Here is a 14,524-nt window from a genome sequence, read left to right on the forward strand (position 1 = left end):
TTACCGAGGCCATAAGCTTGACATGTGTCACAACCTCACAGGTGCACACCAGCACGGTGTGCAAATGCACTTTTTATTACCCTTTTTGTGTGTCCATATCTATGTGCACTAGTTTAATTTTGTATCGCATGGAAACACAACACAGAAGGCGTTGTCGACATGCTAATCGGTTTAAGAGAACCAAGATCTAAGTTTCCTTCAAAGACCCTGGAAGAGACCTGCAAAGACCCTGGAAGAGACCTTCAAAGATCCTGAAAAGATAAACGAACACAACGACGCAAAGACTCCTCCAGGGAGGCATCCCTTATTTGCGAGCATCGCCGATTTCGGTCAAACAAACAAAACTATGAATTTTCCTCATCTCATAGTTGACCTCCTCCCAGCTGAATTACTGGCCGCTGCAACGAGTCGATGCACTGCTCGCTGATCCACCGCCATCATGCGGAACAACCAGCCAAAAGCACCCTGCAAGGATCGATACTTGGTTTGGTTAGGAAGGAGATAAAGAAGTTGGAGCTTAAACTCAAATCAATTGGGTCCATGCCTGCTAGCTTCAATCAACAATACAACAACCCAGTGGCGGAGCCAGGATTGGAGCAACCCCGGGCCAAAACCTAAGAGAGAGAAAAAAAACTTGGAAAGATCATTTTATAGGACAAAACTTTGGTAAGATTGGAAAGATATAATTTCAAATCAAGTTTTAATGGTCCAAAAAAGTACAAAAGAGAGGGAAAAACATGAAATCCTTTGAGTTTTTTATAATCCATGTTGGTAGTTTTGAAATTGATACCAAAAAACATGAAATCAATAGCAAAACATTGTAGCATTCATGTTTATCATTTTCATGTCTTAGCAAAATGAATCAGCTCAATTCTGGACAGTCACATAAATCAATTAAATCGTAATTTGAACTACCTAGCTCCTGCAGAGGGGGGAGCCGTGGATGAGTCGTGAGTGGTACTTTGACTAGAGATGCGTAGTCCTGGGAGGGTGGGCGAGCTACGTAGCAGGGAGGGCGCAGTGGAGAAGGATGGGTTCCAGGCTTCCAGACTTCCAGTGCGCTCGGGGAGCATGCGGCCCGGGGCGCCAAGCCTGCCGGCCGTAGATACTGGAGTGGCGGCGCGCACATCCAGCCGAACCGAGCATGAGCAAGGGGACGGAGTCAGGTAGAGAGAACGAGCCTTCCCCACTTGATGTCCGGTCGCTCGTTTCTACGTGGTTTCGTTCGTGTTGGGCCAGAAAAGAGCGATGAGTACTTGGCTGCATGCAGGGCCAAATCTGAAAGCCATATAGGTAGGTTGCTGAGAAATTTGGCGCGCCCCGGACCATGGCCCTGGCTGCCCTGGGTGTGGCTCCGCCCCTGCAACAACCCCCCGTGAACCAGTTGAGAGGGACGAACCAAGGAAGTGATGGGACGACAACGTTCCGGGGTTGGTTGGCTCCGGGGAGGCGATCGGAATACAGCCTTCTTCCATGCTCTATATTACTCGTCGTCGCAATAACAAGATTATGTTCGTCCTAACGGTTCCCTCCACGAGGAGCTTGACAATACATTAGAATGCAGATGGGAACTCCCAGCAACTCCAGTGTTGTCGTTGCTGTTGTCGATGAAGGAGAAGGCCAAAGCCCAAGGGGTAGAGGGGCAAGTGTAGGAAGGAGCATGGCCGAGGTAGGTAAACTCGAGGGAGGAGCCGACGGTCACCGCCCTTGGAGGTAGGCGGGACCGCAGGAGAGAGGGACATTGTCATTTAACAGCTACTGCTCAAAATCCCGAAAGTTGAATTTATGACAGGGTTAGCTGTTAGTGTTTCTTCAGTTTTCGTCAGTAGCAACTATATTTCTTCAGTTATCGAAATAAGCTGAGCTCCCTCCATCTCGAGGAAAGCTCCTCGATCAAATCTTTCAAATCTTTCATGCAACTTACCTACCTAGGAGTAATAGTACAGCTGGTAGCCATTTCAACTCACAAGATCCGAAGGAGGCCTGTGTAGCCTCTCGGATGCGAGGCCTACAGATGTTCCGTTGATAATCTACAGAGATTCCATATGTATTAGATGCTAGTTATGCAAAATTTCCATGACTCTACGATGTTCCAGCAAGAAACTAAAAAAAACACAAGTGATATGGAAAGTCATTGACTCTCTCCAGTCTACTTGTCACTGAATCGCATGTATCTAAACATATTTTAGTGTGTCTAATCACTCGTTTCAGCGATAAGTATTATGGGCTAGAGGCAGGAGGTTCATTTTAACCATGTAATTGACATGAATCCTCTTGAAGCTACATTTTTACATCTTTGATGTGTAGAATGTTAATAACTTTAGAAGTCGAATGTTTCATTTTTTTACTGCGAGCGTTCGGAAACATATATTACATGGGGTCGTGGTACTTGTGTTCTCACAGTGGGTATATCTCGCGTCTATTTATAAAAAGGAGCATGTCGCACTGTCAGACATGACTAAAATATTCTCTAGTAGCCTGAACACAAAATAACTTCCAACTAGATTCTGACCATATTGCACTATGGGTGAATACATAAACCCTGGCTAGCTAATATTTGTTGGAAAGTGATGTCATTCAATGTGCTTACAAGGTCATATATAGTCATAACGATAAAATTCAATTATTACGCAAAGAAAAGCTCCATCAAAAATAGTAAAACCACCTAGATAGTATTAAGTAACCAAAGCAAACTAGCATCACACAATGGCCGCCGGCATGGTGATCAAGCCTTGATCGAGCTGGAGAAGATAAGAGAGAAGAACGGATCGAAGGTGCTACCAGTTCTCAATGCAATTTAAGAGATTTGGGGGTTTTATTTCTTCTAATTTCACCATTGTAAGAAGGGAGGCTGATATTGATGCTCACTGTATGGCGAAGCATGCCTCCGCTATTAATCCGGATTGCACCAAGCATGTCCAGGCTCCGGCTAGTGTTGCCCCATGTATAGAGCAAGACTTTGATCTAGCTGATGCATCAATACACATCTCCTGAATCACAACAAAAAAGAACTAGCATTCACTGGTTAAAGTCTAATACGAGTAGCACAATTCAATAGCATTACTAGTCATAACTTATACCATGCACCCTTCTCCACAATTTCCAGCTAAAAAAAGTAAAAAAAAGATAAGTTCTATTCACATACCTGCATAAATTCGTAATGTCCCCATTCCAATTTATTCAACTCCAGGCAATGGTAAAATATACTGCATTGGATAGTGTCCAATAAAAAATGCTAGCTTTCTCTTTGAAACTTTACAGCCCGTAATACAAGAAAATGTTAATGGTTAGTATCATATCAACCACTGCCAATTAAAAGAGAGTTTTAACAGTTGGTGTGAAATTTCATTTTGAATGCGAAATATGAGATACTTACAAGTTGATTCAACTCAGAAACACAGAGACTTCAACTAAGAAATAATGTGTGAGAACATGATAAGTTAAAACATAGCATGTCTGAAACATCCCAATTTCTACATGTGCTGTGCTGCTGAAGTTCGATTCGATTGTCCGCAGATAAAGATGCAGATACAGCTTCATGTTACATTACCCCTGTATGAGGCTAAGATAAGCATGGCCGTCCAAAAACTGAGCCAAACACATGCTTAACATTCATGACAAACATCCATGCAATGGAGTAGAAGAGGTAACACCTAACACAGCCCTAAAGATGTTGAGGATGTTCAAACACACATATACTACTGAGCTGGCTAATCCAGATAGGGCTTAGACTTCGGTAACAAACAGCAGCTGAACACAACTTGATGCAGTGGTAGCACTACAGTACCAACTCCAAATTCTTAGTCTCTCTCAGGAAGGGAGGCCAAAGGGAAGCAGAATTTTCTGCAAGACCAGAAACAATGGTTCAGTAATTTACATTGCAATAATAACATCTGCAAGATCAGAAACATTGGTAGACTACAGTACCAACTCCTCCATAATTGATGTTGCTGCTGTTCTCTACATCAAGAAAATCTGTAGGTTAACCAGCAACTAGAAGGCACAATGTTAGCAAATGTGACCCAGATATAAAGCGGAAGTAAGGCGTTTCCTTCACATTATCCACATAGAACTGCACTGTCAAATGAAGGAGAAAGAAAACTGATTTCGGTAATTGGAAAGTGACGGTCAAATCAAGCAAACTGCTACAAATGAAAGAAAAACTTAAATTAAGCTAAACAATCCTTATCACCAAGTTGTAAAGCAAGTATGACTGCAGCCACCCCCTTTCTGAGGACACAGAATAGCCTCTTTTCTTCTGCCAGATACTGAGATTTTTGACCTCTTGTGCATCAGCCTACACGCAAAGTAGTATCAGTTTGAGGAGAAACAACCCATCTTCTCACCTGGTATGTTACTTCATCCGATCGACCCCTTCCCATGGATTGCGAGTCGAAAGACTAGTCGAGACTAGTCGACGACTAGTCTACGAGTCGCATTTGCAAGGTCGACTCGGCCAGTCGACTCGACTCATTTGATGAGTCGATCGACTAGTCTTGACTAGTCTCGACTAGTCCAGGTTTGTGAGTCGGTCGACTTAAAAAATGACCCCACATGTTATATTTTTTCCATTCTTTCCTCCCATTCCCATTTTCCCCCGTGTTCCCCCGTGAAACCAAGATCGAGAGACAGTTTCCCCCGCTCAAACCCAAAAGCCAAAACACATCTTGGTGTTCTCTCCCTTGGCCGCCGCCTCTGCAAGAACCTGCCGGCCATTGGAAGGAATTTCCCAGGTTTTCCCCCACTCCCCTGTCCCCAGCATGTAGGCTGCTGGTTCATGGACAAGAGGAAGCCCTTGGCCATTGGAAGGAATTTCCCAGGTTTTCCCCCACTCCTCTATCCCTAGCCTTATATTCTATCCTACATTAAACACATTAGTAATTTAGTGTTAAACATGAGTCTTGCTGAGTCGAGACTAGTCTTGACTAGTCTCTGAGTCGCTGCCCCAGAACGACCCGTCGACTCGTCGACTCGCAATCCTTGCCCCTTCCCCTCACTAGGATTGAATTAATCTTGTTCATATAGCCACAAGCTATGCACCAGAGAAGAGACACGCAACTGATCTTCGTTTCGAAGCAGAGTTCTCCACCACCATCTCCATTTCAGTTACTGCAAGCACACATCTGAGATATCGTTTCTTCCAACTTTTACAGCCTCACACCAGGAACAGACAAATGTGCACCATCCTCCTCTCACACAGCTAGCTTGGTTCTTAAATTTGATGTACACACCATCTCTACTACTACTGTGTTTGAAATTCTACAAGATTCTAAAACTACGTACTATCTAACACTCCAAACTTGTCTGTCACTAAAAAATAAGATTTAACTAGAAATTTAGTGATGAAGTGAGGACATCCGATATAACTGAGAAAAACAGAATTGGTTTAGTGACGAAGAGATGAAATTCGATAACATAACTATATTCAGACATGTTACTTTCTAAGCATAAAGAACATATGATCTTGATTAGTGTAAACCTGAGGAGGCTTGGTATCTACTAGCCATAGACCCATGGTATGTTGAGGAGATAGTAGGTGGTATTTCAGAAATTGTATTACTGCCTTATTCAGTTTTGACATGAATTGCCCCTAACTGAAAGTATCAGCCAGTAGGCCAAAGAAAAATACTGGAGAATTATAAAGGAGTAAACAGATACAAACTAGTAAAACATTAACTTCTTTCACACCATTTAATCTCTTCAGACAATGATACATGACTCATAGCAAGCAACTAACAAACTAAATCAAAACTGCACCCTCAGCAGTGATCAATTTGCTATGGTCATCAATAAGCATAAAATTGTTCCCGACAAAAACAAAGGTTCAGAGTTATGTCAGAATGAAACTCTCATCTCCATGGCTAAACTAAGGAACTTCTTTCATGGAAAGATAGATTAGAGGATGCACTGGAAACTGCAAGGACCATTTGTGAACACTCTGCTTCTTCCATAATCCATATCAGTATCCACACAGAAATCAATAGTGCAGACATAGTACTATTCATTGATACTTCAATACATTTGCAGAATAGACTGGTTCATACTCAATATAACAAGAGGATTAGCAAGTTCAAAACCATACCATGCTTTCTTCTCTACTGATTGATGTAATGGACATAACAGCTCTCACAAGTCACAAATCAAATATCAACTTTCAGTTAGCACTAGCCAAACCAGCTTACAGCTCAGAGAGAAATCTTGGTTGTGTAGTACGCATTTTAAAAATCCAATACACCGTTCTTGGATCAAGCAAATATGAATCTAGCAGGCACTTCCCCTTTACAAGCGGCAGCATAGTCTTCGGCAAAGTTTGGTGCAGCTTCATCGTGGGGGGTGATGTAGTTCTCCATGAATACTCTCTCGGTCACCTTGACTGCGGAAAAATAGCTCCTGTCACGATCTAGCAGTCCATTTTCCTTGAGGAACTTCACAACATAGTACCGTGGCCTAAGCCGGCCCTCCAGGCTATAAGTGAGCAATGCTGGCCGATGAGCAATGTATGCCGGTTCCAACCCCACCTCAGAGATAAGGAATTCCGACAGAATATGCAGAATGCCCTTGGATCTCACCAGCAGCATCGGAAGCTTAGAAACAGCAATGCCCACCTCGGCATCCGACCACCTGAGTGTGCTCTTCAAGTAGTCCACTTGGGCGGTGACCTTCTCCTTGCTGAGGAATGCAACAGCGTGCAGCGCCTGCCTGAACATCCCAGACCCACGAGGCACGCCAATACTTTCGGCGCATGCCACCGCCGCCTGGATGCGCTCTAGGTTGGTGCTGAGCAGCCATCGCCGGGAGATGCACAGCTTGGCAATATCACAGTGATCTAGCCCGCACTCCCGAAGGAAGGCGACATTGGGCTTGACCACCTTCTCGAGGCTGACGAAGAGGAGGGTGGAGCTATTCTTGAGGACCCGGAGCAGGTTCTCGTATGAACCGAGGAGGGACAGGTAGTACGGCACGTTGGAGACGATGGATTTGCAGCGGAAAGAGGCGGGGATGAGCGAGACGAGGCTCGCAATCTCGGTCTGCGAGAAGCCGAGGGCGGTGAGCTCGACGGCGTTCGGTCCCAGAGTTGTCTCCACGTGGGTGCAGAGGATCTGCGGGTCATGGAGAAGAGAGGAGGCGGGTGAGGATGGAGCTACGGAGGCGGAGCATGGCGCAGGCGGCGGCGGCGCCGCCGGCGGCGAGGGGGAGCGGGGACGAGCGCCGCCACTGACAGGGAGACTCCACTACAAGACTTGCAACTTCTATCTCATATGTCAAAATGACCCAACTTCCAACTACAAATGTATGAGCTTCCAATACCAAATCTATTTGAATTCCATTTTTTCACTCATTGCAAAGAAGAAAGAAACAGATTCCAGCACCAGTAGCGCGCCACAGGTGGGGAGGATGAAGCCTGGCTTAGAACATGAAAAATAAAAACATAGCGTGCATCTCCAATACATCCCAATTTCTGCCATGAACTGCTGCAATTCGACTACATAAGACACAGATACGACATCATGTTACATTACCTCCTTTATGAGGCTAAGATAGCTGTGGCCGTCCACAAATAAAATTCAACTGGATGGCACCAGATTAATATAGCTAAACTGAACGGAACAAGTGCTGGAGGACAAGTAGAGATACGGAACACATCGCTAAAGATGTCCAGGATGTTCAAACACAACCACACACAGCGCTGAGGTGGCTAATCCACACATGCCTTAAACTTCGGTAACAAACATCAGCCGAACACAAGTTTCTGACGTGGTACCAACTACAGCGCTAACACCTCCTCAGTCTTCATCTCTCTCAGGTGGGAGGCCACATGGAAGCAGCATTTTCTGCAAGACCAGAAACAGCGGTTCAATAAATGCAAATGGAGCCACTGTAGTATGGCCAAATACCACTATGAACGGGAACTACCTCAGATGCTGGTAAACTTCAAACATGCTAAATTTGATGGCAACAAAATGAATTTGATAAAACAGATCAATTGCAGGTCCAACATAGCATAGGTGCTCGCATAGAAATTCTGGGTACATATCTAACTTTTTTCTTCAATTCTGAGCGCAATAGAATGGTAAAGATAAACCGTGGTATCAGATAGCTAGCTTGGCTCCCCCTGTCTACAACACATATCACAGAACGTACCAAACTACCAACCATAGTAAGCTTTAAGACTGAAGAGTATCTAACAGAGAAAGGTAAAATCTGAATTGACAAACTGAAGCCTGCTAGGCTTGGATCTAGATTTGCATCAGTTGGAGGAACAATTTAACCAACCATCTAGCATGTGCCTTGCTTCCAGCACTCAACAGAAAGACAAACAATTTTTATTTGGACCATTTAGTTGATGTGAAACCTCTTCAAGCTACATCTCTTGCATGTGAAAAAATGTCACAAATTGTGTTTGTTAGAGATCAATCTTCACAAGCGAGCATTCTGAAACATCTATTTATAGACACGGAGGGCCTGTTTGGTTCCCAAGCACACTTTACCAAGCCTAACTTGGGCAAGTGTGGCTGAAAAATTGGGTGCCACAAAGTGTGGCAAATCTTTGAAAAAAGTTCACTCTATGACAGATGGACCACATGGGTAATAAAGTGTGGCAATGCTAAACTGTGGCAGGAACCAAATATATGCCAAATTGCCAAACTTTGGCTTGTCAAATTGTGGCCGGGAACCAAACAGGCCCGGAGTCTCATATCATTTCAAGAAATCACTACATAACTTGAGTTCTCACAGGGGGTGTATCTCACATCAACTTATAAACAGAGAGTATCTGAGACTGTCACATCCCTGAAATACTCCTTCCTAGCGTGGAAATAAACAAGTTCAAGCTAGATTCTGGACATGATATATTATGGTTTATTACAGAAACTCTGCAGAGCTACAACTTGAAGAGTAACAGCATCGAGGTAGTATTTAATGATCTCGCAATGTGAAACACATTAAACACTCACATGATGCACGAAAACAATAAAAATGCCAAATACGAGGCAAAGAAAGGCCCCATGGAAGACAGTGAAACTGCCTAAGTAACCAAAGCAAGACTAGCAACCCACTAGTAAAAGCCTGATACAAGCAAGTAAGGTAATTCAACAGAACACAACTCAAGCCTAATAAATCAAGCCTAGTCATAATTTACGCCAATGTTTATACACCTTTCGTGTGATCTGCAATTTCCAGCTGAAATTCAGTGTACCAGTTAAGATAAAATCTGTTCACATACCTGCATAAATTCGTAGCGCTCCCTTCCAATTGATTCATTCTCAGCAATGGCAAAATATGACAACATTGGATAGTGTCCAACATAGGACGCATAGCTGTCTCTTTGGATATTTACAGCCCATTCACTGTAGTACAAGAAAATGTTGATGGTTAATACCATACCAGCCCGTGTCAACAATAAGAAAGCCCGAACAGCTAGTGTGCCATTACGTTTTTAATACAGACAAATAAATGAGATGCTTACAATCTGGTCAGGTCAGCATGCCCTGTTCCAACATATTTGGCTTGAAGATGCTCAAGTTGAGAATTTATATTGAACCTGTCGCTAGCCTTTAAAATACTGAATCATGTTAGAATTTGAGTTCCAGTCAAAATGTAAAAATACTTTAAGATGTAGCAACCAAAGAGAAGAGAAGAGGACACCGGGATCTGGTGATATATTCAGATTAACTCCTAAAAATAAGTAAACTGAAGGTAAAAAATGAACATCGTAATACCGCAATCCAAAATATACAATAGCAGGACATAGCCACAAAAGTAACTACTCGAACCTAACCACCAATACCAAAACGAAAAGGTAAATGCAGCAACAAATGTTCAGATATAAAGATCATGCAGAACATGTTTTTAGTTCAAGTTAACCATTATATCAATTAAATGACCAAGAATTTTTGGGGTATATATTCAATAGGCTCGCCCATTCAACTATAAATAAAAAATAGTAGATGCTTTGTCGCACACCTCAAAATTCTTATTTCTCTATGTAAAATGGCAATTGAATACATTGGGCAGAATCAGCAACACAGAGATTTTTGACCAGTGATTACTGACCTGCATGGTGGCCGACAAGTGTTATCCGGACCTGTGAAGACTGACGACGGACCAATAGTATCGCAAACGTTCACCCAGTTCTACAGAAGTGCAGAAGACACAGAGGTATGTCATCATCCAAAAACAGCTCAAGGAGGCATCCAGATTTTTTTAGTGAGATTTGTGATGAAAAAAACCCTACCCAGAAAGTGTATTGTATTGCAGTAAGAGCAGACGAGACATGAGGGGGTCTACATTATTGCTTTTCATCAGCCGAGAACAATCTAGTTTATTGCCAACAACGAATTTTCCTACAGCGCAGCGAACTTAACAACCTCGGGAATTTACAAAGAAAGTTTCCCGATCAAAATGGCAGGCAGCTAAACTAGATCTGCAGTGAAGCACGAATTCGCAGCTCCGCAGGGGCGGGCGGATCTAGGCGCTGCGCCGGCGGTCCGTGTGTGCCCGAGAAATACAGGTCGGTGGGATCTGACTATGAGAATCGCTGGATGAAACAAGGTCATACCTCAAAACCAATGGCCAGCGATTGCGGCGGCGCGGTGTGGAAGGAGCGGGGACGGGAACGGCGGTGGCGACGTCGCGCGTGGGAGGCGGGAGTGTTGAGGTGCGGGGGGACACGGGAACGGTGGAGGTCGGAATTTTGGGGAGGTGGAACGGAGCGGAGCGGCGACGCGGTGGTCGGCTCGGCTGGAACCGCGCCGGAGAGTAAGGGGATAGGGTTTTGACGGGCTGGACGGCGAGTTTTAGAGAAACGTGTTCCCCTTCTCCCCCTACTTTCGTCATCCTCAAAAGTCAAAACCCTTCGTCGTCAAACCCGTTCCGCACGCGCGTACCTCCCGTTCTCGTCGTCCCGCTTCGTCAGTTTCGTCGGGCCTTATGGGCCTGGTCCAATTTCACAGACTCGTTTCTTTCTCCCCCCTCACGACCAAACAACGAACAGAATCACATCACATCTAGGTTATCGTTTCTTTGTCGGTCCATCTCCGGCAGGCGGCGCCGCGTACCTCCTTCGGTCGGAGTGAAGGAACCCCCGTCTTGCCGGTAGGGGCGCTGCCGGTGGCGAGTTGGTTCAGCACACACGAGGTTCTGCACGGTGGTGTGAGATGCAGGGCGCGCGGTACTTCGAGGTCATGGAAGCTCGTCCCCACGGTACTCACCTCAGCCCGCCCTTCCTTCTCATTTTCTCAAGCAGGACTTCGCTGCGGACCGCCTCCATTGGATTCATCGCCCGACAGTCTGGAGGTAAGTCCCGAACCATGGAACCAGAGAGATGGAAAATTTCTTGGAACGGAGACCAACAGATTAGTTATCGTGATGTTCCTGATCTGTGCTAGGTTAATTTCAAATTTTGCTTCGTGATGGAAGTTGTAATCACCAATCTGTACGTGTACACCTGTTTTAAAATCTGTGAATTGACAAAGTTGATTGTGACACACCGAGGTTCAAGCACCGCTTTTTAACATGCCAAACTTCAAGTTCTTGTGCTGATTTTGAATATAGCTACAAATCGGATGGAAGATAATTTCGTTTTCTGGCACATTATCATATTAACATACCATGATGGTACTCCGCACGTTGTCCGTAGAAACTAGACGAGTAATTGAGCTTTACATTATCTCTCTATCGCCTTCTCTACGGTTCGAAGCACTTGTAGGTCAATGTCGTTAGATACTTGCATGTTATTATCAAATGATTTTTCCCTTACCTTTTAGTGAAACTAAACAGACTGTTCGGAGAGGCACTGGTGAGGATACGCTGGTGCACTAGCCATCTTCATCAGGGATAATGACATTAGAGGATTCCTTTATTAGGATCTTGCAGTACTTGGATCAAGTATGGGGGACAATATCATGTAGCACAGATACACACCAATTTACTTTTACCTTACTGTATATGACATGGATCGTTTGCCATCTATAATAACATCTTTTACTCCTCACCTTTGCAATGTATTTAATTCCAGTTAGTTGTGGTGAATTTTTTCAAGTTGCACAAGTACCTAAACCATCAAAAAATAGATTTTTTCAGAGTTGAATTTTACTTTGTGGCCCAAGCATGTAGATCCGTTTACTGTTTTCATCTTATGATGGTGGTACTGGTTAAGGTCTGGTACAATTAAATGTGCCTCATTTTTCTTGTTACTGAACTTATTTATGTTTGGTTCTTCAGGGGAAAATGAGAAGAATGATAGAAACTGAATCACCAATAGATGAGGCTTCACTTGCTAAGCTGGGTCCTGAGGTGGACATGGAATTTGAGAGGAAATATCATATGAATTCTACAATAAATATGCTGGGCATATTGGTTTTAGTGTTCGAAAAAGCACATCGCATAAATCTACTGAAAATATTACCAAAGTAAGGACTTTTGTGTGCTCAAGAGAGGGTTACAACAGGGATAAGACTTCATTGGAAGCCAAGAAGCCAAGGTTAGATATAAGAATTGGCTGTCCAGCACGGTTGATTATTAAAGTCACACTAGAATGTAAATATGGACTCACTGATTTTAAAGCATAGCACAATCATCAGCTGACCCTCCTTCGACGATGCATATACTAAGGTCACAGAGGATATTGATGGAACTTCAGTATGGGGAAACAGAACTGTCAGATGATTCTGTAGTGACACCAACTACAAAAGCAACTGGTGATCTTGTTGTGAGACAAGTTGGTTTCCTTCGAAATATTTCCCTCCTCCTAGCAGATTATAAGAATTATCTCCATTCAAAGCGCATGAAGACGATGCAACCTGGCGATGGTGGAGCCATATTGAAATATTTGCAGACTATGCAAATGGATAACCCTCGTTCTTTTATACCGTGCAGATTGATGAGGATGACAAACTAACCAAAAAAAATTTGGCAGATCCAAAATCTAGAAATGACTTCAACTACTTCAGCGATGTGCTCTGTCTAGACACAACATACAAGATAAATGGATATGGCAGGCGCCATTGACATTGTTCCTTGGCGTGAATCATCACATGCAAACAATTATTTTTGGTGCAGCTTTGCTCTATGATGAATCATTTGAGTCGTTTAAGTGGCTGTTAGAGAGTTTTAAGATCGCCATGCATATGGAAACAGCCAGCGGTAGCTTTAATAGATCAATCTATTCAGTTGAGTAGTGCAATGGCTGCAGCCTGGCCAAATACTACTCAACAAGTTTGTGCTTGGCATGTATATCAGAATTATAAAGCAAAGTTGTTGTACATGTGAGAAAGCTTCAGTTCCCTTGTCACGTGGATGCTCAAACTTGTCGTATTATGTATTTATTTTTTCAAATGAATATGCAGTTGTTGTACATCTATTGTTGCACCATTTAACTATTCTATACTACCTCATACAGTCATGTTTCTTTTTGGTTTATTAGTGAGACAAAGTAATGCATGTATGCTTATCTAATACAAGTATTATATGCTAAGACCATAGCAACCATATTAGTTTTTTTTGTTCTGATGCTTATCTGCTCATTGGTTCTTTAATTTTCCTTTGACATTTTACCTGTGGCAAATGTAATGGATTCGAGGTATATTTAGATTGATCGCTTAAATTGGTGTTTCTTTATGTAGATTGATGCTTTCAGAATTATACTAGGAGGGCTGAACGAGATTTTAGGAAATAGCAGAGTCGAGGACATGAGAGATGAGGTAAACATTCTTCTATGTGTTATCGTGTGGGATTATGGAATTATTTAGACTGTATTGTTAAAACGGAATGGCCAAAAGATGATGTACCGTTGTGCAGGTGATGTAATGTTGTTCTAAGGCTAGCTTGCACTGTTATTGATGATATATGGCAGAATATACAGCAGCAAAAGTGCAAACAATCCTCACTTTACATATTGTATAATTATGAGATCTCCTTATTTTTTTCACTATTAAGATCTGGATAATATTGTATACTTAAATATCCTCACTTTGCAACACATGCTGACAGAGAAAGGAGGCCATTTAGTACTCCATGCTTGGGTAGATCAAGAATGTGCAAGGAATCGAGCCTGGTATCCATGGTCACTGGTAAGACAAGACCAAATGCATTTTGGCAACTGGAATTTGGTAAATGTACATGGCATATATGGCATTAGCTAACTAACAAGTACTGTACTCCATTTTGCATCTGCCAGGTAGATTTGTTCCTTACAAATACTCCATGCTATTTGTCTCTGCCACGACTAGGGGAGTAAAATCTACTGTTAGTTGACTTCATTTTGGAGATACCACTACATTATACCACATGCTATTTGTCTCTGCCACGGTTAGGGGAGACAATAACTTCAAGCGAAATCCACATCTCTGAAACTTAGCTACATACTGACCAATATATAGTATTAGATACTGACCAATAGTATTAGTTGCTTACATTGCCATTGCTACTGCTACTTTCTAATCATAAAAGATACTGAGATCTTTCTTTCCTGATGTCACTGATGTCTTTCTTTTCTTTTGAGATCCCAATAATCCGACCGGCTGCA

At 43.0% G+C, this 14,524-nt stretch overlaps 1 protein-coding gene and 1 pseudogene across 1 annotated transcript; one reads left to right on the top strand and one right to left on the bottom strand.

Annotated features, from left to right (window-relative positions):
• Nucleotides 1-7,557: 7,557 nt before the first annotated feature.
• LOC124665621 (uncharacterized protein At4g14342) lies at nucleotides 7,558-10,747 on the bottom strand. The gene is made up of 5 exons (XM_047203016.1): nucleotides 10,559-10,747; nucleotides 10,054-10,133; nucleotides 9,467-9,552; nucleotides 9,224-9,347; nucleotides 7,558-7,832 (listed from the first exon to the last, which is right to left on the bottom strand). Exons 2-5 carry the CDS (start codon nucleotides 10,057-10,059, stop codon nucleotides 7,785-7,787), a joined length of 264 nt encoding a protein of 87 aa, XP_047058972.1. The 5' UTR covers nucleotides 10,060-10,133; nucleotides 10,559-10,747; the 3' UTR covers nucleotides 7,558-7,784.
• Nucleotides 10,748-11,156: 409 nt separating this feature from the next.
• LOC124664574 lies at nucleotides 11,157-13,269 on the top strand (annotated as a pseudogene).
• Nucleotides 13,270-14,524: the final 1,255 nt, after the last annotated feature.

This window comes from Lolium rigidum, chromosome 6, assembly GCF_022539505.1.
Source record: "Lolium rigidum isolate FL_2022 chromosome 6, APGP_CSIRO_Lrig_0.1, whole genome shotgun sequence".
NCBI lineage: Eukaryota > Viridiplantae > Streptophyta > Magnoliopsida > Poales > Poaceae > Lolium > Lolium rigidum.

Bases quoted from the DNA above. Each gene is read 5' to 3' on its own strand.
- LOC124665621 (XM_047203016.1), bottom strand. The intron at 9,348-9,466 runs GTAAGCATCTCA...CTTGTACTACAG, and splicing joins CATGCTGACCTGACCAGATT to TGAATGGGCTGTAAATATCC. The intron at 7,833-9,223 runs GTATGTGAACAG...CTGGTCTTGCAG, and splicing joins AGCGCTACGAATTTATGCAG to AAAATGCTGCTTCCATGTGG.